At 37.4% G+C, this 27760-nt stretch overlaps 2 protein-coding genes and 1 long non-coding RNA gene across 8 annotated transcripts; 1 reads left to right on the forward strand and 2 right to left on the reverse strand.

The window, feature by feature from the left end:
* Positions 1 to 2036: 2036 nt before the first annotated feature.
* Positions 2037 to 27086, reverse strand: kcnj2a (potassium inwardly rectifying channel subfamily J member 2a). Of its 5 annotated transcripts, XM_067429372.1 has the most exons (3): positions 25099 to 25125; positions 11859 to 11964; positions 2037 to 4296 (listed from the first exon to the last, which is right to left on the reverse strand). In XM_067429372.1, exon 3 carries the CDS (start codon positions 4045 to 4047, stop codon positions 2764 to 2766), a length of 1284 nt encoding a protein of 427 aa, XP_067285473.1. In that variant the 5' UTR covers positions 4048 to 4296; positions 11859 to 11964; positions 25099 to 25125; the 3' UTR covers positions 2037 to 2763. The 5 variants fall into 5 exon arrangements, with proteins under 5 accessions (XP_067285473.1, XP_067285474.1, XP_067285472.1 ...); XM_067429373.1 differs by lacking the exons at positions 11859 to 11964; positions 25099 to 25125 and adding an exon at positions 26975 to 27086; XM_067429371.1 differs by lacking the exon at positions 11859 to 11964 and having other exon boundaries at positions 25099 to 25141.
* Positions 7330 to 22679, forward strand: LOC137055549 (uncharacterized). Its single transcript, XR_010900022.1, has 3 exons — positions 7330 to 7454; positions 11297 to 11388; positions 20058 to 22679. It is a non-coding gene; the product is annotated as an uncharacterized lncRNA (long non-coding RNA).
* Positions 10282 to 27114, reverse strand: kcnj16a (potassium inwardly rectifying channel subfamily J member 16a). Of its 2 annotated transcripts, none has more exons than XM_067429375.1 (2): positions 26975 to 27114; positions 10282 to 11964 (listed from the first exon to the last, which is right to left on the reverse strand). In XM_067429375.1, the coding sequence occupies exon 2, from the start codon at positions 11951 to 11953 to the stop codon at positions 10790 to 10792; it is 1164 nt and encodes a 387-aa protein (XP_067285476.1). In that variant the 5' UTR covers positions 11954 to 11964; positions 26975 to 27114; the 3' UTR covers positions 10282 to 10789. The 2 variants fall into 2 exon arrangements, with proteins under 2 accessions (XP_067285476.1, XP_067285475.1); XM_067429374.1 differs by lacking the exon at positions 26975 to 27114 and adding an exon at positions 25099 to 25240.
* Positions 27115 to 27760: the final 646 nt, after the last annotated feature.

Genomic DNA, 27760 nt, shown 5'->3' on the forward strand with positions numbered 1-27760 from the left:
GTCACAAAAACGTGTGTGTGTGTGTGTGTGTATGTGTGTGTTCCTGGTATCCCTTATGTATTGAATCCCCTAAGGACGGCGATATTTTTTGGTCTCAAATCCCAATGAAGATAACGGATTATCAATCATAAAAATTATGCTTTTTTAATCCAAGTAAGTGTTGTATAAAATGAATTATGAAAAGTTCCACATAAAACATGGATATATAATAATGGTACAAAGTTTCCAAGACAGATTTAATGTGACCTTGACAAAAAAAAAAGAAGAAGAAGAAAAGGTTGAAATCAAACTCTAAGACATAAAAGTGCCTTACATTGAAGACACATGCATAAATAAAAGAATATGTATTTTTATCTGAAGAACTCGATGTCTTTAAAGAATATTATTATAGCAGCTTTAGACAATTTTATAGCAGTTGTCTGTAGGTCACAAAATTCAGGCTGTATATCTGTGTTTTATGTGTTATGGTTAGTCTTTCCATGTTTATTTAAAGAACTTATCAATCCAAGTTACCCAAGGAACACAATGACTCTTGACCATTCAATATCGTTTTATTGAAAAAAGAAATAAAATAGCATGTACAATAATAATTACAATAATAATAATAATTATAATAAGAACAATAATATTTATCATAATATAAAAATCTGTACATTCCATTGTTTTCTTTCAGTACAATAGGGAAGACTGGTACAAAAGCAACTGCATAAAGTATGGGGATATTTACAACAAAGAAAAAGAAACGCTGCCACAGTTGTTAAAAGTAGTGTTTCCTTCGAACGAGTCAACAGTACACCGGTCCGAACCAGGTTTACTGCATAATTGGCTGTTCATCAAACATGACCCCCCACCCCACCCCTCCCACAATCCCATAAAACAGCATTAATAGCAATTTATACTATTTTGTATGTTTAAAACAGCCGTATAACACACAGTATTTTCAAAATAAATATCCCCTAAATTTATTGTCTCCTTTTATAGAGCTTTCCGGAGAACGTGCTCTAGTGGCTGTTTTGGGTTACTTCAGGTATTTAAAAACAAAACAAAAGGTGAGACAAGTTAGACATCACAATCAAACGTCAAGTGATATCTCAGGAGCACATTGTGTGCAAGTGCGGTTCTGAGCTCAGATTCTGTGTTCTGATTGTCATTGGATCACAGTACCATGATCTCAGTCTAATTACCCAGTCCTACATCCACAGTTCTTGGTACACCTGCCAAACAAGTCATTAGGGTTGTATTGCAGTTTGTCAGGCAAGACAAGAGGTTAGAGTTGATTGAGAAACAATTAATTATTAGAGAGGTTTAAAGTCAGAAGGGAGAGTGGATTCTGTGTTCTGTCCCGTTTCTTTGCAATAAAACCCAAAGCTTTTAGCCATTATACACTCACACAACTATATGTAATCCATGCAATTAGAATCTTTAATCTGAAGGCTTCTACGAGCAATATTTTCCAACCCAAACACTTGTGTAGCACTAAACTACAGTAACACTGAAGTTATGGGATGAAAAGGAGAGAGTAGCGGTCTGAAAATAAGGCAAGCTAACCTGTAGCAGTCTTATTTCCAATGGGCTTTGTTATCCATAGTCTTTATTTGGCTTAGAATAAGAAAATAATCAATACAAATAAACCATATGTGTGCGTAAGCAAACAAAAACCGTTTCTTTTCACTTACAAATATATATATATATTTTTTTTTACTCCACGTCATGACTTGTCCTATTGTTCTACGTCTAATAAAAGAATTTGATGCATTCTTTATGAAGGATCATTTTGAATACTCTTTGGTTTAAAAGTCTAAAAACTCTATATAATATGCAACATAGCAGCACTTGTAGAAAGACATTCAATAACACGTTCACTCTCTTTGTCCCTGCGGACATGACGACTGCGATTCTCATTCTGATACTGATCTAAAGACCCTGTCCGATATATCGTAATAAACAGGCATGTTCCTGTGCGTTTTTTTTCCAGATAACCTGAAATGTGATGCGGAGGGCTTCCAAATGAATGTTTCTTTAAAAAAAAAAAAAAAAAAAAAACAGACAGACAGACACTGAGTTCACCCACCTAAGCCCCCCGCAAGACTGTTCCAGAAATACCTGAGGCTCACACAAAAGCCAGCGGACTCAAATAGAAAAGGAAAATGGAATAATAAAAAAAGGAAAATGGGGATAATGGAATAATTAACTAGATGGTAGGAACAGGATTTTTTAATGATACTTAAGACATTGACTAACACTCTTGGCTGTTTTTCCCTCATTTGTATAATGTTATTTCAATTAGGCTAACTATTCTTATATCAATTGCCTAATTAAATTGGCAGAACTAAATATCTGCATGATAAATAATGATATTATAAACTTTGGTAGCAGCATGATTCTAATATATTGGTCTGAATCGTTCTTACATTGACAACTGCACATGGACACATGCCTGCTCATTTTCAAGTTTTGCCAACCAGTTACATCCTCTCTGCTTCATGCCATTCAGAAGCAACAGTCTAAAAAGGTAGTGTCGCCTAATTGGGAAACTCTCACTTCTCCTCCCTTGATGTGCATTCTTCATTAGCTGTGCAGTGCCTCTATGCTGTGTTTTATTTAACCATGCATATTCGTAAGAACACTCTTGTACAGTTTCTCTGTCGATTCCTCCTCGTAACTGTACCGTTAGCTTGAGTCTGCCTCGCCGAGGGGCTCAGTTCAGCTCAATGTGCCTGTATGAAGAGGTGTCTGTTAAACCTTCCCGTTAGTTTTGCACAGTCATATTTCGGATTCCCGCCGTAGAGGCCGCGGTTCTAAGGGAACGGTGGCCTGGCTGTGGTCAGAGTCTGAGCTAGTGTCTGTGTTTGTCCCTCCAGGGCCCAAGCTGTCCACGTTCACGTCCTCTTTCTCCTCTTTGTTTGAAAGGGCCACCTCATTCTCATAGCAAAAAGAATTTGAGTTGGAGAGGATATATTTTTTCTCAGCAAGGTCCCTCGCGCTGCACAGTGGGGTGCTGGGCACTTCGTAGGTCTTGTGAAAGCGAGAGTAGTCTACTTTGTAATAGTTTTTCTCCTCGAAGAGGACAGGCTCAAAGCGGTGTCCCCACAGGATCTCACTGGCCACGTAAGAGCTACGGCACTGGGTGGTCATGGCCGTGGCCTCCACCATGCCCTCCAGGATAACTACGATTTCAAAGTCAGAGTTGTCCATTTCTTGTTTGCTCATGTCATAGAAAGGGCTGTCCTCGTCGATCTCATGGACAATGGTGATCGGTGACACCAAGAAGATGCGGTCAATGCCACTGTCAAAGCCCACGTCGATGTCCATCTGGTCTAGAGGGATAAACTCTCCCTCAGCTGTGGTGCGAGATCTGAGGAGCTGAGCCCGAACGTGGGCCTCTACCAGGTGGCTTTTGCGCAAGTTGCCCACCCTCCACATCAGACACAGCTTGTTGTCCCTCATGGCCACCGTAGCATTGTGGCTGAACACTAGCGTCTCGTTCCTCTTCTTGGGCTTCGCCATCTTAGCCATGACTGCACCGATGATGAAGGCGTCAATGATGCAGCCGACAATGCTCTGAAATACCACCATGAACACCGCGATGGGGCACTCGTCTGTAACATAGCGATAGCCATAGCCGATAGTCGTCTGTGTCTCGATGGAGAAGAGAAAGGCAGCCGTGAAGGTGCTGACGTTGGAGACACATTTGGGACTGCCGTTCTCCAGGTCGCCGTGGAATATTGCGACCAGCCAGAAGATACATCCAAAAAACAGCCACGACAGCAGAAAGGCCAAGCAGAAGATAACGAACATCCATCGCCAGCGAATGTCCACGCACGTGGTGAAGATGTCGGCTAGATAGCGCTGACTCTTCTCGCTGACGTTGATGAACTGCACATTGCAGTGTCCATCTTTCTTGACGAACCTGCTCTGGGTTTGGTGACGGGTGTGAACTTTGCTCTTCCCGTTACCGTACCCATTTGGCACCGCAGCAGTGGCCAACTTCATACCGTCCTCCTCTGATGACACAATGCTGTAGCGGTTGGCCCGCACACTTCCCATCACCTCAGTCTGGGAGGTCTGTGCTGTTTCTGCTTTGGAAAACAGTCTTAGTTTCTGGAAAAAGCGTTGGAGAAACAGTTTTGAAACACTCACGGGGACCAACACAAGCAGGAAATGGTAGGGCTGTTCAGAGCCGGACGCAGGAGGCGTCTCTTTGCTCTAGTTGGACCTTTTGATTGACAGAAAGGGCCAAGGATGGGGCGATCACTCCGTTCTCACCGACTTTGGTGATATCATCGATCAAGTGTCCTATCAAAAACAAGAAACAAGATACACGTTAACGTTAATTGGCACAGACTTTAAATTCAGCGTTCTCACTGCAGATCTGTTTCAGTCTCAGTTGCTAAATTAACTTAATCACTTAAAATTGACTCTAACAGCACACGTGTCTCTGAGACCAACGTGATGCACATAATTCTCACGCATTCTCATGCAAGTCTCAGCTTGAACTGATAAATTTCTACACTGATTAAATCATAATGTTAACATTTCCCTGTGAATTTAGTATCACATCAAATAATACTAACTTTGATACATGGCATGTGCTTAATCAAAAACCGTATACTTTGAAACTTAAGAGGACCCTGTCCATTCCTTTCAAACTGAGAAGAAAAAAAAAAACAGCAGTATTAGCCAACAAAACCAAAATGGTCAAAATAACAGAACCCAAGATGGACTTCTTTAAATTATTAGCTCAGTGAGGCTGTAATATAAGGTTTTTTGTTGTTGTTTGATTGTCTTTTCCTTTCTGTTTCTTTTTTTTTTTTTTTTACTGATCGCAGTTTATTGATGGTGGCAAAGATACATTTGACTTATTTTTTCTTGGGCAACATCAAATGTTTTACATCATGCCAACTTTAATGACCAACTGCACCAACACTTTCGTCAATTTAATTAAATAAAAAAGCACATTTGTAATTTTATTAAACACAATGATATTTTACCAAGCAGTGCCCTACATTACTTGATAATGCAGTGCCAAACTGTCAGTTTATGTGCTCTGCCATATAATGTAATTGCCCACAGGACCATTAATAATACCCATTTCACATACTGTGCTAATCAGGGTAGGGGTGAATGGAAAAATTGCTTTGTTCAGTCATGTATGTCTCTTACCAATGCACTAATTTAAATTGGCAAAAACTCTTAGCCACCAATAGTGGCATCCTGAAAGAAGCTCTACCTTCTGTATATTTAATATGTTTTACATTTGTAGTGTACTGAACAATAATACATGCTTTTAAAACGTGTCTTGCGGGATGTCTTCACAATTATTCCACGTAAAAGCTGCAACAGCTGATCTTTTGCGTAAAAAAACAGCACTATAAAATAAGACAGGTTCCCTAAAAGATTAAGTGTTTTTAAAAGGGAAAGACTAATTTAGTCAGTGGCAAAAATCAAGCATTCTGATCAAATGTATCCTTAATTAATTTCTCAAAGTACATAACATGCTGAACTATTGCTTAAACATCAGTGAAGGTAAAAACAAGCCAGGAGTGGTTTTCTGTAGGGTGCAGAGCAGGGACCGAGAAGAGACTTGTTGACTTGAGAGCTTGTCCTCTGGGACCTCATCTTCTCTCTCAGCAGTATAATGAGAGCCCTGTGACAATTCCCCGAGGAGGACTAAAACACTACTCATTAAAGCTACTATTCTGCCCTCAATGTTCCTAGCAACCATAACTGAAAATAAAGGTCCTATTTTATCTTATTTAGCAGATGCACGGAATGCAGAAGGATTTGAGAGAGAAAAAAAGAGAGCAGGCGAGTAAGAGCGCATGACAATCAATTAATGAGAGAAAGAGAGAGAGAGAGCATGAGAAAAGGAAATTGTATTTAAAACAGAAATTACATCAGTATTTTTAGTAGCGAGGACGTTTCTGCCATCTAGAACAAAAGTAAGCAGTTTCTTTTGGTGTAACATTTTTCTGTTACTAAAGACTGTTTTTCGCATGTTGCTCCACAGACATTCAGATAAGGAGCAGGTTGATAGATGCCATTATTTCTTACATGAAACATAATATGACAGTGTTTATATCCAGGAAAGATGTTTATTTTGATGGCGTGCACCAGTGAGGACCAATGGAAAATGTTACATAAAAGTCTACATTCTTTTGAGTGATCAAACTAGATTAATATTTTTAAAACATGGGTGCATATTTTAGGGAAATTCCTTTTGCCCCATTATCGCTGTTAACAGTTTACACTATGTGGTTTGCATGGTCCTGACAAACAAGTTAAGCACCAATTTAGCTGCCAATTGAAAGTCCCTGCGTGTTTAAGGCAGAAAAGAGGATCTGCGTGTCTGTCAGCCGACTGACGCCTGACAACTGCTGAGCGCAGCTGTGCTCCAAATATATTAGACAAATGCATACTTAGCAACAGTGAGCACAGTAGAATACTGCTAAAAACAATACTAGGCTATATAACAATTAAACTCCCGTTTTGCATGCAACAATGCACATATTGCGCCACTAAACCCCCTATGTTACTTTTATAAGGCAAATCTGTCATGCAGGCAACGTCTGTCATATGGAGAAGTCAACAGGTGTGGGAGGAAAAAGATATTCTCTAGTCTAAACCTCGTTCTTTTAAAGGAATAAATAAGAAGTGCTTAAAGTAGTAAGACAATTAAGATTACGCGTCACATTGAATATTTGTCTTCAGAGAAAATTAAAAACAATAGTAATCATGTGCCTGATTCTGAAGGTCAGAAATTAACTTTAACAAAACCTCACCATCCCATAGGATGAAAAGTGAAAACTTATTTGCAGTCTCTTGTTTCACCTAGACAGCAATATAACTTTATGATTAAGTCTTCTGCTTTTTCTTCTGAGATCAATTCTCCTATCTTTCAACTCGAAATTAAGTTAAAGCATAGCACAACACAACACACTTCACATCGTCACAAAAGCCGAATTTATTTACACTTGCATACAATAACAACATATATCAGCAAATATGTATGACCTTACCTGGTCATTTGTAAATGAACACGAAACAGTTCTCATATATACATATCCAACGAATGTTTTTTTTTTTTTTTTTTTACTATCCACACTGTCTTCTCGTTGATCTTGTTCTCTCCACGCAACGTATAGCATTTGACATGAAGTATAGAAACAGCAATCTCCACGTTTCTCTTCTTGTTTGCGGCGTGCGGTAACTCATGTGCTGTTTCTTCTAGGCTTCAAACCCATTTAAACAACACGCACCGGCTAGTCACGCCCCCTCTCTTAAAGCTGGCCAATCCGGCGAGAGGGAGAGTTTCACGCGCGGATAAAGCAATAATGTTCCAGTCAGCTTGCAACATAGGCACAAGCAAGTGAAACAGAGAACAGCAGCGTGCGAATTAAAGCTTGAATCCTCCCAAAGGAAGCCAAAACAAAAGGGTTGCTGGTGTCTAAAAAGTATGTGTTTTTTAATGAGTATATGTTTAAACAGAGTTTTCAAACAATACTTTCATTAACCTCCACAGTTCCGTAACAAGTTAGAATGCTGTTGACAAACAAGTCGAGTTCGGCTGAGGTAAAGTTAACTTAGGCCTAACGGTAACCATTACCAACAGTACTATTTTGTCAATGTCTGGGGTTACTTCGGCAAAACACACGCTCCTTACCTGTTTTACAAGATATGAATGTGATTTAAAACATCAGGTAGCGGCCGGTGAGGACAACAGCCACATTTTTTGGGCGACAGGTTTCTCTTTGAAAATTACAGTAATGTCAACTTCGCTGAAAACCATTGTGTAATTATAACATTGACCTCCGAGAATTAACTGAAAATGCATTTAAGTTAGTGTTCAAGAATCGCCATTTGGGAACAATGTAAACAACCATTTCCACTTGCAATTTAGTTTGTGATTTTATGGAACATAGGCCTACGTTACTTCTTTTCACAACAAACATACTTAGATATCACACTTTATATAATTTGTTGATAGTGAGACCAAATGCATCATGGATACCATTCATCTTTAAGCCAAACACTTTATAGGCCACACACATTTTGTTTCACTAATCAAATGCTGTAGGCTATTAATACTTTTACATGAAAGACAACTGTGACCTTTTAGCCTATACTACATCATTGACCAAAACATTGAATTCATACAGTTGTGTGCTATTCTGGGTTTTGTTATAATAAAATATGATCAACAAATGGTATAAAATGCATCCACAGCATTACTCAGATTTGATTCTGGCTTTGTTTAATTTCCAGCTTCTTACTTTGTATTGTTGGGAATTAGCCCATTGTGAAAGAAATGAATGATCGTTTATTGTTTAATCAGAGGAATGTTTCTCCTTCTCTTTATAAGTGGTCCAATGAAAACCCAGCAGTAAGTGTTCCACAGGCCTTTGCCCTTCCTGGCTGCTGCGTGTCACACACTGCTTACTTGTCATAAGTAATGAGCCGTGTTAAACTTTTATTTGTGAAGCTGTTGCAAAGTGCTTATTTTAGTTACTTTCTTGTTCAAGTCTATAAATAATACTGACTATTTATAGGCGAAACGTGGTACGTGAGCTGTCCGGCCTCTGTTTACCTTTCAGCCTAATTTAAGGCGATGCTTGGACAGCACTGCATCCAACCACAAGGTGGAGGGCTGGAGACTTAACTTTCTCAGGAAAACCTCCCGAGATCCAGCAATTTTATTCATTGTAGTAGACATATGTTTTTTATTAATATCTCTGAGACCATACATGCCACTGTTTAAAATCCTGGTCTGTCTTGAAGAGGACAGTTTTTCTGTCATGATAAATGATTGTATGTGGTCAATGGGATTACATCAGTGTATGGCTTAACAATTATAGTAACACTTTATTTTAGGGTTTCATTCTCACTATTAACTAGTTGCATATTATCACGCATATTACTAGGATATTGGCTGTTTATTAGTACTTATAAAGTACTAATTTTAATCCCTAATATGGCAAGACCTTATTCTACCCTTAATTCCCTTAATCCTACCTAATACCTAAATTTAAATGCTACAAAAACTACCTTACAAACTATTAATAAGCAGTAAATGAGGAGATTGAGGGAGAAGTCATAGTTAATAATGAATATGTGTTCCCCATACTAAAGTGTTCTAACAATATAACTAAACTATATAACAGTAACAAAAAATTTCTCTAAAAATCTTAGTCATCTTTGTTTGTTGTTACATAAACATTGAAATATATATATATATATATATATATATATATATATATATATATATATATATATATATATATATATATATATATACTATATAGAAAGTATGGAGAGAGGTAGAGTCTTTATACAATGAGGGCTAAATGATCATTTATCATCCGTTAGCTTGTCCTTTGGATAAGTGGATGCATGCTGTGTAAATATTGAAAATTGTCACTGGTTCTCTTTTTCCAAAAGATTTTATTAGTTGTTTGGAAGGAAAGGTTAACCACTTTGCAAAATAAGGTGGAACAATGTTCTGCACTTCCTCAGCTAATGCCAAAGAGACACACTGACTGACCACAGTTTGGTCAGGTTAACGTCACTGTCATTATAATTGATCCATTGCCTCTTATGTAGGTTGAGGGTTTGGGTCATAATTTAATCAAGGAGGTCTTTTTTTCATATCAAAGAACCTTCAAGGTCACAGAAGAGTCTGTAATGCACATGTGCGTTGTGTACAAAGATATTTTTGATTTTTTAAAATAGTTTTGTGCAAAGATGCTTAAAGGGTTAGTTCACCCAAAAATAAAATTGATGTCATTAATGACTCACCCTAATGTCGTTCCACACCCGTAAGACCTCCGTTCATCTTCAGACACAGTTTAAGATATTTTATATTTAGTCCGAGAGCGTATCTAAGTGTAGGCACACTTTACTGTCCATGTCCAGAAAGGGAATAAAAACATCAAAGTTGTCCATATGTCACATCAGTTAGTTAATTAGAATCTCTTGAAGCATCGAAAATACATTTTGGTACAAAAATAGCAAAAACTACGACTTTTTTCAGCATTATCTTCTCTTCCGCGTTTGTTTTCAAACCTCAAATAAAGATTAAAACGGTCTTGAATCAGCGTATTTATTCATGATTCGGATCGCCAATGTCATGTGATTTCAGCAGTTTGACACACAATCCAAATCATGCATCAATACGCTGATTCATGACCGTTTTAATCTTTATTTGAGGTTTGAAAACAAACAGGGAAGAGAAGACAATGCAGAACAAAGTCATAGTTTTTGTTATTTTTGGACCAAATTGTATTTTCAATGCTTCAAGAGATTCTAACTAACTAACTAATGTCATATATTACATGGACTACTTTGATGATGTTTTCAAAGTAGATCTTAAACTGTGTTCCAAAAGATGAACGGCGGTCTTACGAGTGTGAAACGACATTAGGGTGAGTCATTAATGACATCAATTTCATTTTTGGGTGAACTAACCATTTAATAGTACATGAAATATATAGAACATAATTAAAATACTATTTAAACACAGCTTTTATTTTATGATATCTTATTTGAAAGTAGTGCTCTAAATGGTTTCTCATCAAAAACAAAGAACCTACAGGTATTTAATGTCATATTCCAGTATTTGTCCAGGATACTATCTTTGTTAGAAGGTCCTTTTAAGATCTTCTTGCTAACTGACAGCAAACATTTAAGTCTAAATCTAACTATAAGTGCACTATTTCTTAAACTAGTGATGCCTTTGAGGAAGCCCCATTTCAAAGTGCTGTAGCGGAGTCAGGATGTATCAAGGCCATTGTTATAGCTCGTGCTTTTGGACAGCACTGCTTGTGGATGCTTTTTCTGCCTCAAGACTATTCCCATTAACCAATTCCACAGCTGCCATTGGAGAACTTGTGTGGAGTGGTTTGTGTTTTGGCTCTTGAGAGTTCTTCTTTAGGTCATATTCCTCTGCGCTTAATTCTGGGACCAGGACTTTAACTGTGTGGTTGAACAGGGCGTAGTCCACTCTGTAGTTCTTGTGGGTGACCCTGATCATCTCTTGAAAGTGCTGGCCCCATAGAATCTCGTTTGGAGTGTAAGATGTGCGTGTCTGGTGAAGGATGCCCGTGCAGTCGTCTGTGTAGGTGAAAAAGACCACCAGCTCAAAGCTCTCCTTCCTCAGGTCCTGCAAGCTCACCTTGTAAAGGGGACTGCCAGGACTGATTTTATGAACTATAGTTGTTGGGGTGGCCAGGATGATGTTATTCTCTTCAATTTTGAGGTCTTTGTATGTAACATCAACTTTCCCTGTGCTTTGTGCCAGGTGCTGTATCAGCTGTGCATGAGCTGTCCCTTCTACCATGTGGTTCCTTCGGAAGTCCCCAACACGCCAAGACAGGCATAGGTGACCGTCACGTAAGTTGATCAATGCACAATTGCTGAAACCAACTGTTTGGGCTCTCTTACGGGCAGATGCCATCTTAGCGACAGCAATGCCAATGACAAAAGTGTCAATGAAGACACTGATGATATCTTGGATGGTAACTACGATGATGGCGATCATGCAGTTCTCCGACATGCCCCGAAAGCCATAACCGATGGTGGTTTGGGTCTCTAATGAGAATAGAAAAGCAGCTGTAAAACTTCGAACCTCATAAACACATGGCTCATTGTTGGGGTCTTTCATATCTCCGTGGGTCAGCGCAATGATCCAGAACAAAATTCCAAAAAATAGCCATGATAAAATGTAGGAGAGGGCAAATGTCAAGAACATGACCCTCCAGCGGATCTCCACCAGGGTGGTGAAGATGTCAGTCACCCAGAGAAGCCACTCCTCTGGAATGTGGTGCACCACCATGTTACAGCTCCCATCTTTTTTTACATACCGTTTCTTCTTAGAGTAATAGCCGTCATCTGTGAGCACACTAGGAATGTTGTCACTGCACTTCACTCCGGAATACTGCACCGTGCCTGAGTTCATGCTGCCTTAGTCTAGAAATGAGAGAAATTCGTAATCAGATTTACAGGTATACCCATAACACTCCACTTACATTAGCCGGAAGAATCATGCAAATATATACAGATCACATTGTTACAGAAGCCCTAAGAGGCCATGCATTATTATAATTTTTTCTGTCTTGTTTTGTTGTGATCACTCTTGAGATTTTGTGTGTATGGGCGCGTGCGCGCGTGTGTGTGTGTGTATGTATAGATACACTGATCAGGCATAACATTATGACCGGTGAAGTGAATAACACTGATCTCTTCATCACAGCACCTGTTAGTGGGTGGAATATATTAGGCAGCTAGTGAACATTTTGTCCTCAAAGTTGATGTGTTCGAAGCAGGAAAATTGGGCAAGGGTAAGGATTGGAGCGAGTTCGACAAGGGCCAAATTGTAATGGCTAGACAACTGAGTCAGAGCATCTCCAAAACTGCAGCTCTTATGGGGTGTTCTCGGTTTGCAGGGGTCAGTATCTATCAAAAGTGGTCCAAGAAAGGAACAGTGGTGAAAGTGGCCAAGGCTCATTGATGCACGTGGGGAGTGAAGGCTGACCCTTGTGGTCCGATCAAACAGATGTACTACTTAGCACAAATTGCTCAAGAAGTTAACGCTGGTTCTGATAGAAAGTTGTCAGAATACATAGTTTATCGCATTTGTTGGATATGGGGCTGATTGCTGTGTGATGCTTTGGCCAAATGTTCGGCTGGAAAATTCGGCTGTGGGATGTGCTGAACAAACAAGTCCGATACATGGAGGCCCCACCTCGCAACTTACAAGACTTCAAGGATCTGCTGCTAACATCTTGGTACCATAGCACACCTTCAGGGGTCTGACGGAGTCCATGCCTTGACGGGTCAGCGCATTTTTGGCAGCAAAAGGGGGACCAACAGATACACCATTCAGTCTCATCAATGTAAAAAAAAAATAAGAACCTGAAACTCGAGAAGTGGGTTACAGCTTTATCATTATGTATGCAATAGTGATTCTGAACATGTGGTCAGTTTAATTTCCAGCCAACTTAAGGGATCAGACATCTGTGGTCATAGAATGATGTTTGACAGACGCCGATTAAGTGGTTTATGGCTGACCAAACTTTTTTTTGTCATGAGATCATGAGAAAATAACTTTTGTTGTGCTGAGAAAATAAGACAGAAAACAATAACACACATGCACACACAAAATGCATGGCCTCTCAGGGCATCCGTAAATCTCATCCTAAAACGATAAATCAATATACAAGGCATTCAAGATTTTGACTCAGAATTTAATGATGCCTTTAGGGGATTTGCCTTTTTGAGTCTTTTCAAACACATAGATGTATGAAAAGTTTTAAGGTCCATTCACACAAAGGACAATAATTAATGATACATATGTAGTTCTAAATATATAATTATTATAATACCGCAACAATAATAAATAGAAATTATATTGTTCAAATCGATTCACAACAATTTTTACCATTTGTAATGACAGTCAATCAGAATCCACAAGACTTTATAGAACTTAAGTGTTTAAAACTGGCAGATGGCATAACTGCAGCATGAGCTTAGAATAAACAACAATATTGTCAGCTGGTGTAGACACTAATATAGTTATCGTTATAGTTGTTTATAGTCATCATTCTTGGTGTGAACGGGCCTTTACAGTGCTTACACAAAACACTTTTACAAAACATGATGGCCGCACTCGTGAACTTTTTTTTGTGTAAACTTTTATTTACACTAAACTCATCTTTGTTTGTGATAGTAACTGTTATGGTGGCTTTTTCAAATTTTGTGTTCCATATAGTCGAACATGCCTCTCGGGTCATGGACAGGTAAAAATCTGAAGTTGTCAGGTGGCTTTATAAAGTGGCAGGTTGGCCTTTTGTTTGCATGGTTTATCAGTAAACACTGTATCATGTTATCTTTTAAAATATGGCTTGAATTGGATGTTTTTGTTGATATAAGAAGTAAATAAGACTTACCACAGTGTGGTATTGTGTTTTAGTACATAATGCTAAATGTAGTATTTGCAAACCTTTACGAGAACATATTTTTTCAAACACCATCATACTTTGTCTCTTGGTCATAAGCGCCAAGTGCACTTGTGTTACGGCCAACTTTAAGGCTGGGTGGTGATGTGTGGAACAAGAAACGGGTTGCGGTCAGTGGCTTGGCTTTTTTATGGAGATGACTTAACACAAGCTCAACTTGAGGACACCATATGGAATGCTGGAGCAGAACAGAGACCGGATCTTTTGACATAATCCACATTTTACCCTGCTGAAGGGTCTAAAATCGGGGGTCAAAAAGAAGATTAAATCTGGGTTCATGGCTTAGACAAGTTGTCAAATACATATACATGTAGTTCTGTGAGACAGCAGCTGACTGATGCCTTCCCCTTTTACCTCAAGTCAAAATGTGTTGCTCTATATTTTCCCTGTTAAGAAATAATAGCTATAGCTTATTAAAAACGTTTACACAGAATTTAGTTATGTAAACAGATGTTCTGGAACAGGTTTAGAGATGTTATGGCCTTTAACGGTAGACATTTATGTATTTTTTTTGAACATCATTTGTGTCAACGCAAAACAGAAATACCACGCCGTGGACATTCCTCTCTTGAGTAGGATGATGTAAAGACTTGTTTGCAGTTTTACGCACAAGTGCAAACACGAACACCCATGCACATACAGTGCCTTGCGAAAGTATTTGGCCCCCTTGAACTTTGCAACTATTTGCCACATTTCAGGCTTCAAACATAAATATATAAAACTGTAATTTTTTTGTGAAGAATCAACAACAAGTGGGCCACAATCATGAATTGGAATTAAATTTATTGGATATTTCAAACTTTTTTAACAAGTCAAAAATTGAAAAATTGGGCCTGCAAAATTATTCAGCCCCTTTACTTTCAGTGCAGCAAACTCTCTCCAGAAGTTCAGTGAGGATCTCTGAATGATCCAATGTTGACCTAAATGACTAATGATGATAAATAGAATCCACCTGTGTGTAATCAAGTCTCCGTATAAATGCACCTGCACTGTGATAGTCTCAGAGGTCCGTTTAAAGCGCAGAGAGCATCATGAAGAACAAGGAACACACCAGGCAGGTCCGAGATACTGTTGTGGAGAAGTTTAAAGCCGGATTGGGATACAAAAAGATTTCCCAAGCTTTAAACATCCCAAGGAGCACTGTGCAAGCGATAATATTGAAATGGAAGGAGTATCAGACCACTGCAAATCTACCAAGACCTGGCTGTCCCTCTAAACTTTCAGCTCATACAGGAGAAGACTGATCAGAGATGTATCCAAGAGGCCCATGATCACTCTGGATGAACTGCTGCAGAGATCTACAGCTGAGGTGGGAGACTCTGTCTATAGGACAGCAATCAGTCATATACTGCACAAATCTGGCCTTTATGGAAGAGTGGCAAGAAGAAAGCCATTTCTTAAAGATATCCATAAAAAATGTCGTTTAAAGTTTGCCACAAGCCACCTGGGAGACGCACCAAACATGTGGAAGAAGGTGCTCTGGTCAGCTGAAACCAAAATTGAACTTTTTGGCAACAATGCAAAACGTTATGTTTGGCGTAAAAGCAAAACAGCTCATCACCCTGAACACACCATCCCCACTGTCAAACATGGTGGTGGCAGCATCATGGTTTGGGCCTGCTTTTCTTCAGCAGGGACAGGGAAGATGGTTAAAATTGATGGGAAGATGGATAGAGCCAAATACAGGACCATTCTGGAAGAAAACCTGATGGAGTCTGCAAAAGACCTGAGACTGGGACGGAGATTTGTCTTCCAACAAGACAATGATCCAAAACATAAAGCAAAATCTACAATGGAATGGTTCAAAAATGAACATATCCAGGTGTTAGAATGGCCAAGTCAAAGTCCAGAACTGAATCCAATCGAGAATCTGTGGAAAGAACTGAAAACTGCTGTTCACAAACGCTCTCCATCCAACCTCACTGAGCTCGAGCTGTTCTGCAAGGAGGAATGGGCAAAAATTTCAGTCTCTCGATGTGCAAAACTGATAGAGACATACCCCAAGCGACTTACAGCTGTAATTGCAGCAAAAGGTGGCGCTACAAAGTATTAACTTAAGGGGGCCAAATAATTTTGCACGCCCAATTTTTCAGTTTTTGATTTGTTAAAAAAGTTTGAAATATCCAATAAATTTCGTTCCACTTCATGATTGTGTCCCACTTGTTGTTGATTCTTCACAAAAAAATTACAGTTTTATATCTTTATGTTTGAAGCCTAAAATGTGGCAAAAGGTTGCAAAATTCAAGGGGGCCGAATACTTTTGCAAGGCACTGTAACACACACACAGTACATTAATGGGAGGAAATGTAAATACATATATGACCAGACTGTCTTTGTCCTTGATGAAGAAAATTCTCTGCACACACACAACCACATGCATTCTCACTCACTTTTACACACCTAATTACAAAAATGCATCACAAGTTATACAATTTTCCATAAATTAAACATCTGTTATTACTTATAATTACTCCTCATGCACAGAGGTGGGTAGTAACGAATTACATTTACTTCGTTACATTTACTTGAGTACATTTTTTTGGGTAACTTGTACTTTTAGAGTATATTTAAAAATGGGTACTTTTACTTTTACTCAAGTACATTTCTTGTGAAAAAACTGTACTTTTACTTAGTTACATTCGGTGGCGTTCCTCCGCTACTGTCAATGGTGATAATTAATTATATATTTTAAAATAAGTTATGACTTGTTCGCAAGTCTCGCGAAACGTTGGAGAGGCTGCTTAGCGAGAGGTGGATACGCATCACCCGCATATAATTAGCGCGCGTTTAGTCAGAAGATGATGGCCGAAGCAGAGGGAGATGTGTGTGAGCGGCAGATCAACCGTACGTGGCCTCAAGTTCAGCCTGTTTTCAGTCCAAGATGTCAAAAAGAACAGTTTCATAATTTAATGCATGCTGTGTGCACCAATATGAACTGACATCTCAGCATAATTGCAGCTCCAACCTGAGAAAGCAGTGGTAAGTGTAACAATGATGCCTATATTTAAACACTATTAATGGTAATTTGTTAACTATGGGCTCTTTTCCTTTATTGTAATACTATTTCACACACTGTCCGAGTGTTTTCCTCATATGCGCTCTTGTGCAAGCATTGACAAATCGTTTGAATCCTCAACACACGTCCACAAACAAACGTTCACATCTGCACATTTACATATCTTTTTTTTCTCATAAAACGAGCAACCTCATTGGCAAAATGTACCTGTGGCAATGTTTTTGCAAACCACAAAATACGTACCAATACACACTGCAGAAATTCCAACAGAAATGAACACTATAGGCAGAAAAACTGCATTTTTTTAGTCTATGGTTTGTAAACTAAAACATTTTGAATTTTGCGTCACAGCTCCATGTTCTGCTTTTCTGATTCACCAGACTTGCTCGATAGCTCAGCTGATACAGATTTGTATTTGCAATGCGAAAAGCTTGAGAACGAACCCCATGAAGAACGAGTCATAATAAAAGAGCTCAAAGACGAGTTCTAAACACAAGCTAAAAATACATGGACACAATTTTATTTTTGTCACATTTGCTTTTGTTAACACTTTCGGGTAGGTTTAGTGTGGGTGTACGTTAAAAACACAACGTAACAAAACATGTCAGATTCACGCAAATCTGTTCTGGAAAAAAATAAGCTTTTAGCGCCACCCAGTGGACATTTCACTTTGAAACTGTCGCAATATGTACGTATTGGTACATATTTTGTGGTTTGCATAAACGTTGCCATAGGTACTGATGGATCAGGCTAAAAACGAAACAAATTGAATAGCCTAATGTAACATCTTGCATTTATACACATATCCGGACAGACAACAGTCTGCAGTGTATATATACATTTAAAAATGGGACTCTATTTTTAAGAATGCATATACTTATAAAAATATAAGAACAAAGTATGTTTTAAAAAGAGCTGTGGTTAGCACACCATTAATTTACACTGTTTAACCATTAAACACACACACACACACACACACACACACACATATATATATATATAGAGGTGTGTGAAAGCTCTCTAAGTAGTCTGAAATTCAGGGTTTTTGGATCTTATCAATCAGATCGAAAGTAACTAGTAACTAAGTACTTGAGTAGTTTTTTCATCTAATACTTTTTTACTCTTACTCAAGTAACTATTACGATTGTTACTTTTACTTTTACTTGAGTAAATATTTCCGTAAGTACTTGTACTTTTACTTGAGTAAAGATTTTGGCTACTCTACCCACCTATGCTCATGCACTTTTATCTGCCGTCTCTTAGCTTGAATTCTTGGCATCTTTGATTTAAATGTTCCCCTGTCCTTTATCAAAGCATGTACTACTAGCTGAGCTGAAATTCACTTTCCATTGTCACTTTTGTGTAGTTGTCTACACCACCAAGTATAAAACAAAGTAATAAGATGCTGGCATGTGACCTTCGACGCAACCGGCTTCTGTTTTTTCCGGCTGTTTTTTAAAATTATTTTCATTAACTTTATTGAAGAAATCTTGCTGTTCAATGGCATTATTTTACTTGTGTTTTGTCTCTCTTACTTTTCTATGTTCGCTGATGCTATGTAACTGACAAATAGGCTAGGCTTATACTAAGAAAGAAAGAGAGTTCTATTTTTTTCTGTTGTTTATTTTTTGTCAAAACTTCATTCATGTGTTTCATCAGAATTTTTGTCGGATGTTGGTTTGACTGGTACTTTTGGGCTTCCCGGTTCTATTTTAAGATGGAAATCTGGGAATGTTTATCATTGGTCATTTTTTGTTTTTTTCAGCTTTCCCTTTGCCCAGTGTCAATACAGTTTATCATAATAGATTGGTTGCCTGGAGATGCAAACCTCATTACAACAAACTATTGTGATCTTTCCAGTTTGTGGGATTCTTAGAAATGTAACCACATTGTGTAGCAGTTGCGCTTAGAGAAATCTAATATCTTCTATTCTCGGTTGCCTTTTTTATTTCTTTTCTCTTCATAAGTTAGGTTTGGGTTGCTGAGTAATTCTTACATGTGTTTATGTAATTTAAGTACTGAGTGTAATTTAAATCTCGTGCTATTCATTCATCATCAGATCTGTTGTTGCCTCACCTCCACAAATGTTGCACTTTGTTACTAAAGCATTGAAAAAGAGACTCATCTGGAGTGCCAAAATTACTATGTAAAAATACTATGTAAAAATTATATGAGGTTATTTCAAATTATAAAAATGTATTTGTCAATAAGTAAAAATGGCAAAAATATCTAAATGTAATAATTTGTTGTGCCTCAAAAAATGTTTTACATTTCAGCTAATGTCACCAATACCTCTTATTTCATTCCTTGCCCTCCAACCACCTGGCCCCACTCTGATATGTCCTGTAACATCCACTTTTCATGATATAATCAGTTCCTGATGTATAACATAAAGTCTTGCTTAGTTTTATTTTCCTCACTAAACATCTACTTTAATTTACAAATACTTTGGTTATGGAATTAAATGAGTTAAATGAATTAAATTTTATATGGCGTTTCACATTACCAACATTCAGCTTCTAAGTTAGAATGTCTAGAAATCTGCTCAATAGTTCATTTCAATTGAGTGTTATATAGAGTGTTATATAATTTCTGTCATGGAACAAATGTTGTTTAAACTAATCTTTACATTTTGGTTAAATTGACTCTTCTTATGGAATAGTTGAAACTCTTAGTGGCACATATGACTTTTGCAGTGTATTCCAAGACTTGTGAAGCAATGAAGGGGAAAATTATCATTGAATAATGAAACATATTTATACATTTTTGTCTGTTTATTACATAAAGCTATCATATGACTAAGGATAACATTGGTGCTTTTGCATCCTTTTTGAAGCTTTTAAGCTCCAGTCCCCCTTCACTGTAAAAAAATCAGTGACTACCATATTATTCAGAATTTCTCCATTTGTCTGATGTAGGAAAGTCATATGGGTTTGGACCAACATTGAGGATAAGTAAATGATGACAGTCTTCAGCTTGGGTGAAGTGATTTCCGCATTGATAACAAGCTTGGTGTTTTCTTATTGCAGGGTAAGGGGACTGAGCCAGGAAAGCAAAAGACTGTTATCTGGGTGGAGTCCAGTGCTTTCTCCATTAACCATTAAAGGAAGCATCTCTGAACTGCAACACCATGAGAAGGTAAATGAAAAAGGGAATGGAAGCTTTCCATTGGGAGAACTTTTGGCAGTGGACTGATCTATTACAGCCAAACCACTGTGAGGATCCTCTGCACTGATCGCTACCTCCACCCAGCCACACTGGCCAGCAGGTTCCACGAAGATTATGGATTGATATTTCTGTAATCATGTGAAATAGTCAAAATATAATCCAGTTATCTTCTCTAGTTAATTGTGGGATACAAACAGAAGAGGCCCTGTGGTTTTGTCTCCTTTGAATATTTGTGCGACGAAAAAACCCATACAACAACAACAGTGCAGATTGCCTTAAGTTATGCAATTACAACTGCAAACTCAATTTCCACTATTACTATTATTCATTCAGTCCTAAAGGGTGAAACATGCCGTTTCTGTGCACCAATGAATACTTAGTTACTTATTTATACTTCTAGAATGCTTATATCTGCATATGAAACAGAGAAAGTAGTACGTATTTTAACCAAGTAAAATTATACATTTCACAGCATAATTTTCGCAGTTCTTGCTCCAACAAAATGACAACCACAAAATCACCACCAAAGCAAGTTAAAATGTATCATTTAGATTTTTCAATGTAGGTTTAGCCAAACTACTAACCATAAAGCATTTTAAATAAATGTATTGCATTGACACACAGATTTATTTGATAGTAAACTCGAAAGCATGCCTACTGAACTGTGAGTTTTACAGTCGCGTTGTGGCATTCAGAGCACTAGAGTGGGTAACAAAGCAGTCTCTGTATCACAAGCATTCCAAATTAGACATCATCACTTTTCGTCATGCCCAATGTCTTAACGACAATCATTGTGCATAAACCATTTACAGTGTCTCAGAATAGCAGCATTTACAATGGCCTCTTCAGATAGGTCAATTAGAACTGACTCCCGGGTAATTTTCACAGTTTAGGGCCCTAAAATGTATTAAAGGAATAGCTCACCTCAAACATTCTTTCTTCTACAGAACATACAGTTGTGGTCAGAATTATTGGCGTCCTGGTAAATATGATCAAAGATGGCTGTAAAATTTAATCTGCACTGTTTATCCTTTGGATCTTTCATAAAAAATAAAAATAAAAGCACAAATCTAACCTTTAATTGAAGTAGAATTCAAAGCGGGGGGTAAATCACATTATGAAATGCTTTGCTCAAAAATAGGTTGGCCATAATAATTTGTACCCTTTTATTAAATACTTGTTTGCAACCTCTTTTTTCCTTTTGAGTTTTCTCCTATAATGCCTGATGAGTTTGGAGAACACCTGACAACAGATCAGAGATCATTCCTCCATAAAGAACCTCTCCAGATCGTTCAGATTCCCAGATCCATGTTGGTGCTTCTCCTCTTCAGTTCACCCCACTCATTTACTACAGGGTTCAGGTCAGGGGACTGAGATGGTCATGTGTGAAGCTTCATTTTGTGCTTGGGGACACATTTTTGTGTTAATTTTGAAGTTTGTTTTGGATTATTGTCCTGATGGAAGATCCAACCACAGCCCAGTATAAGATCTCAGTATAAGAGGCCATCAGGTTTTGATTTTTTCTTACAGCCACTTTCTATTTTTTGAAGCTTAAGAATCTTTTGCTGCACATCAGAACTATATTCTTTGGTTTTACTAACGAATAGTATAGTGATAGATGATTACAGGAATTTGGCCTTTGTGTTTCCTCATATTTGTACTCCTGTGTAACAGGAAGTCATGGCTGGATAATTTTGTGTTCCTAGTCACCCTGGTGTGCTAAAAAGTTTAAATATTAATGGGACTATACTGCACTTCAGAGATATTTTACTCACAAACAATTCTGGGGGTACCATTAATTGTGGCCAATGTGTTTTGGAGAAAGACATTTATTTCATAATGTGATTTCCCCCTTACATTCAATTATTTTACTTCAATGAAAGAAGTTCAATGGTTAGATTTTTTTTAAATGCAAGGTCAAAAGGATAAACAATGCAGATTTATTTTTTACAGCCATCTTTTATCATATCTACTAGGGTGCCAATAATTGTGACCACAACAGGTAAAGCAAATCAATCAAGGAATTTTCCATGGTTGCTAAATTAGTAATGTCCAATGCATGAATGTATCATTCTCAATTTTGACTAAATTTGTCAATATGGTTCACAAAAACATATAATTTGTTTACCAATTACCCTGCATAATTGATGTAGGGCAATTAAGCAGCATTTAACAGCCTGCTGGAGATTGGTTCATCTGTTTCTCACACAAAGCTATTTTGTGACATGCAATATATCACATAAGTATAGCACACACATTTGTGGTGTTTTGCATCTTTTTTTGCATTTGAAGCTTGAATATTTTTGAATATTTGTTTGAAAGCTTGAAGCTGCAGCCCTTGTTCAGTGTAACAGCATGTGTCAAATGTTTTTGTAATGACATAAGGGTCAGTAAATGCTGACAGAATGTTCTTTTTAGGGTTAGCTGTCTTAAAGTGTCCATGTCCAGAAAGGTAATAAAAACATCATCAAAGTAGTCCATATGTGACATCAGTTAGTTATAATCTCTTGAACCATCAAATTACATTTTGGTCAAAAAATAACAAAAACTACGACTTTATTCAGCATTATCTTCCCTTCCGTGTTTGTAATCAATCCTCAAATAAAGATTCAAACGTTTATGAATCAACGTATTGATTCATTGATTGATTCACTGATTCATTTGAATCTTTATTTGAGGATTGAACACAAACAAGTAAGAGAAGACAATGCTGAATAAAGTCGTAGTTGTTATTTTTGGACCAAAGTGTATTTTTGATGCTTCAAGAGAATCTAACTAACTGATGTCGCATATGGACTACTTTGATTATGTTTTTATTACATTGACAATATAGTGTGCCTACACTTAGATACGCTCTCGGACTGAATGTAAAATATCTTAAATTGTGTCTGAAGATGAACGGAGGTCTTACGGGTGTGGAACGACATTAGGGCGAGTCATTAATGACATCAATTTCATTTTTGGGTGAACTAACCCTTTAATGTACTGTTACATTATTTCAAGCTACTGAGAAGACTGCACCTTGTACTTCCCTAAACGTTTTCTCAATTTACTTTACAGGCCACTTGTGTGTAAGACATGGTGAATGTAAATTCACAAAGATTCAGACAATATTCATACTAAAATAGTGTAATTCTGCTTTGTCCTTCAGATGACCGTCTCTCATCACAGACCCTGCTACCAGATCATGTGGTCAAGTAAAGGATGCCAATGTTTTATCAAATCATTATGGCGCAAGTAATACAGTGAGTGTCTGAAAGGTAAACAGCCCCCTTCTCTTCTATGTTTACTGTTTTGATCTGACTGCCACATTAATTCAGAGATAAATTTCACTGTATACAAAATAGTGAAATGCTGCATGCATCAATGCTAGTGTGTCTGGTCTGCAAAGTATTTTTGATTGTCATTGAGCACATTTCTCTGGTTTTGAAGGAATCATTAGAGCCACAGTCAATGTCATTGATGAGAAAAGATGCTTGTCTAAAGTGTGGTTTCTAATGTTTGCATCCCAGATTGATTATTTCTTTCACAATCAGCTAAGAGAGAAGGTCATATAAACTGCTCATGTGGTACATATGGCAATGTTCTAAATGTCAGAGTCCCAGTACAACTTATTTCGCTATGTTTCCTGCACTGCTCTAGGGCTTTACAAGACTATTACATGCCCACTTAAAGCTAGTAACGTCCATGCAGATACACAGTGTTCAGTCGCACGAAACCACCCTGTATGTAGGGAGCAGAACTTCTTTGCCCTAGGCTCTGTCTCACCCATAATGACCTTCAATTTCTTGGTTCCCAAGAAGTTAGAGGCACTTTATTTAGCTAAAGTTTGACCAGATCCATCACAGCCTCCCAAAGTTTAATGTTACGTAAACCCATAATAAGAGCAAAGATCTTGGAAGATGGCACGTGCAGGTTACACTATTTAATTTGCAATCATGTTAGTTAAATCTCATTGTAGATAAATTTAAATGAGTACTAAGCTGTTTGGTTACCTTGTAAGGACTTTTCCACATTACAATATGTTTAAAGTGCCACTTTATTACTAGCATAAGTACTGTTTGCTGCACTCCGTTAATCTTTGCCCGAAGCACACATCGAAAACTAAGATGTTGACATTTTTAATGTCACCGGAGTACGTGACAACAGCATTGTATTAGTTTACGATTAATAGAAACAAATTAGCATGGAATGTTTATGCAACATTATGTTTTATGCTTGGTCAGCTTTTTAGATGTTCCAAGAAAATTCCCTATTACAGTCTAAAAGTTGAACTGCATCGATTATCGCTTGTAAAGAATTTTGAATTGCTCAATACATACATTACTAACTAATAATATTTTTGGTTAATTTATAACATGTAAATCTATTTTTAAGTATGCAATTCAATAGATGGAAAAAACACACCCTTATATATTCGTTTTAAAAACAGCTGTCTGTTTTTGTGCTTGTGGGTCATTTGATTCCAGTGTTTTCTTAGATTACAGCATGTTCTTTTAGACACACATTTTTCGCTCCCATTTAAAGCTTGAGACTTGTCCTCCCTAAAGCAGCTCGAGTGTCACCCATATCCTGACTCAGCCCTTCCTCTAACGCCCCAAAAACTTATCAGACTAGATTTATCGCTTCTCACATGCCTCTTTCTGATCTGTGTCTGACAGCAACAGGAAACAAGGAATAGCATTCACTTTTCGGGTCACGATGACTGGTCTTTTAGGACTACACTCAACTTTTTGTCCACCTCATGCTCTTTAAAAAACCACCCATGTAAAATTAACACTAAGACTCTGGATCTATTCTTTGCCAATTGTAGGTTTTACGATCATTTTACTTATTTCTTCTCAAAGATCAACTTATTTCTGGTGAATAAATAAACAGACTAAGAATGCAGATGGTGCCTACCTGCTCTGTGTTTGTTGCTGTGAGAGTGTGGCGTGCTTTGAAGTTTCCACCTGAGTGCAGGACTGAACACAAACTACACTGGCTGCAGAGTCTGGAATGGGCAAGTGTGTGTGATTGAGAACCAGCCCACCTGTACCTATGCTCGAGAAAATTCACATGCGCTGTGTGTGTGTGTGAGCATGTGTTCAGCTTGCAGCCATAGTGACTGCTGATTGCTTGTAGACGTCAATAATCAAAAACAATGTGAGTGTGGATTTTAGTCCATGCTTTGCGGCCATTGTGTATTAAATGATCTTTCAGCACAATCTTAAGTTTAAGTTTTAAGTCTTAAACTTTAAAGTCTTTAAAATCTTTGTCTAAATAAATGTTTTTATTGCATTCCTGTTAACAACATCATGCTTAATCAAAAGTCAAGTTCCACATATTATAACTTCCTTAAAAAAAAAATCTTATTAAGCAGTCCAAAGTGCCGTACCAAGGATAATACCTGTACCCATAACTATAACGTTTAGATATAGCTCTAATTCTTTGAGAATAGGGAAGTCCACACCACCTCTATAATGATAACAAAACAGGAACAATATAATTAGAATCACATTCAGCACAATTTTTTACATCTGGTGGAAAACAATAAAAACTTTGGCAGCCAATCAAAGTCTAACTGACTTTGAAGAGTGTCAGCATCTAAAGTGGTAGAGGACAAATCTCTGTCGTGCTTATAATAAACAACTTTATCAGCTGTTGGTGAGGATTCTAATATAGTTTTCATTCTTTGTGAACAGACTTTAATTCATTGTCTCCATTTGGCTAGGAGCAGTTAGCAAAATGCATGACATTGCTTACAGCACCTTTAAACGACTTTTGGTATGTTCCTCACATATCATATTGCTTAGTTTGGAATGTAGTGAATGGATTGTGTAAACTAATTATATGGTGCTTTTTTGACATTATAAATCAGCTTCCATTTTTTTGTTGTATGTAAAAGAGAACTGTAGATGCTCTGAAAAATACAGAAGAGCAAAATCATGACAACATTAGGGTGAGTAACTGATTAACAGTTTGATTTGGGTATACACAAATATATACAAGTAACAAAAAATGGCCTAATGTAAAATAAAACCTGTAACATGCTCCCGGTAGTGAGGACATGTTGTCACAGTAAACATAGACAGCATGTACCTTACCAGCTTGTTATCGGAAGTCTTGAGTTACAGATAATTTATCACAGTGACACAATGGTTGATCTGAATTAGACATTATAAACGCAGTTATTAAACAGCTGCTTTAAAGCAACTCAAAAAAGAACTCAAAAACTCAGAAGGAGAGAATATGTAAAAAAGACATACAGAAGTATCATTCATTTGTGCTCTGATAGAGGTTAAAGAGTTTACAGGAGCAGAGGAGAGATTAAGTTCTTTCTCCTGTTCTCTCAAAACCACCTCAAAACGAGACAAAACTTGTCCACATCATTTTGTCCCGTTCATGTCCACTTTTTATGGACATGGACGCAGACCCTTTTTCAGATTTTAGATAAGCAGGGTAATTATCTCACTGTCTTGCTTGAGCTTGAGAAAGAAATAGGTTAGCTTGACTTATAAACATTTTGGACAGGTTTCTGCTGTTTTGTGCCTTCAGGCAAACTTAATGCAATGGAAACAAGCAATTACTGTTCAGCCACCAGAACTTTTCCATCCTGGTACAAATGAAAATGATTCCTAAATATCAATGAGTAGATTCATAAGATTCAATTCAAGATTGCATTTTTTAATTTGTTTGTGCATACAGTATACAGACAGCAGTAACATCACAGTGGACAGATAATTGATATAATAAGAATTTAAAGGGATATTTCACCCTAAAATGTATGTTTACTCACCCTCATATTGTTCCAAAACCATTTGATTTTCTTCTGTGAAACCTAAAAGGAGAAGTGTTTGACATCATTTTTTTGCATTTGTACAAAAGGTAAACAAGGGCTGTCAAACTACAGAAATTGAAGCACTTGTGCACTATTCTAAATGGTCTGCAAGAGTACAACAGCTTTACTGTAAGACTGAATTGACACATGGCATTAGTGACATCCAACCAGGTGTGGGAATTTTTGGGAATGATTTTTGTAATATATGTGAGGAACTATATTGCTATACTAGTGTTGTTCTGCCCAATCCACTTCTTTGTGTGACAGTTTTTTGTTAACCATTAAGTTATTTGGGTCATTTGATAGTTCAGCGTCATATGGGTCCTTGTCTGTTCTGCAGATTCAGTTACTTTTATGTGATGCCTTAGTGTTCCATTCATCCCATGATGACTTCAGTTTGTAATATTTATCCAGAAAATTGAATAACAGGACTTACTGAGTCTCAAATTAACTTTTAATTTTTCCGTCAGATGATTAACCTCTAAATTATGACATATCTGACTGAATATTCATGTAACATAACTACATTAGCATTCAAAATGTTTGGGTTGGTAAGGTTTAAAAATATATATTTTTGAAAGATATAGTCTTATGCTTAATAAATGTGCATTTATTTGATCAAAATACAGTAAAAACTGCAATATTATGAAATATGATTTAAATTGAAAATAACATAATATATTTTAAAATGTAAATTAATGCTGCGGTGGCAAAGTTGAAATTTCATCATCATTACGTCAGTCT

The sequence above is a fragment of the Pseudorasbora parva genome, chromosome 21 (assembly GCF_024679245.1).
Source record: "Pseudorasbora parva isolate DD20220531a chromosome 21, ASM2467924v1, whole genome shotgun sequence".
Taxonomy (NCBI): Eukaryota; Metazoa; Chordata; class Actinopteri; order Cypriniformes; family Gobionidae; genus Pseudorasbora; species Pseudorasbora parva.

Excerpts from the sequence above, each read along its gene's own strand:
- kcnj2a (XM_067429373.1), bottom strand. The coding sequence starts at position 4,047 with ATGGGAAGTGTGCGGGCCAACCGCTACAGCATTGTGTCATCAGAGGAG.
- kcnj16a (XM_067429375.1), bottom strand. The coding sequence starts at position 11,953 with ATGAACTCAGGCACGGTGCAGTATTCCGGAGTGAAGTGCAGTGACAAC.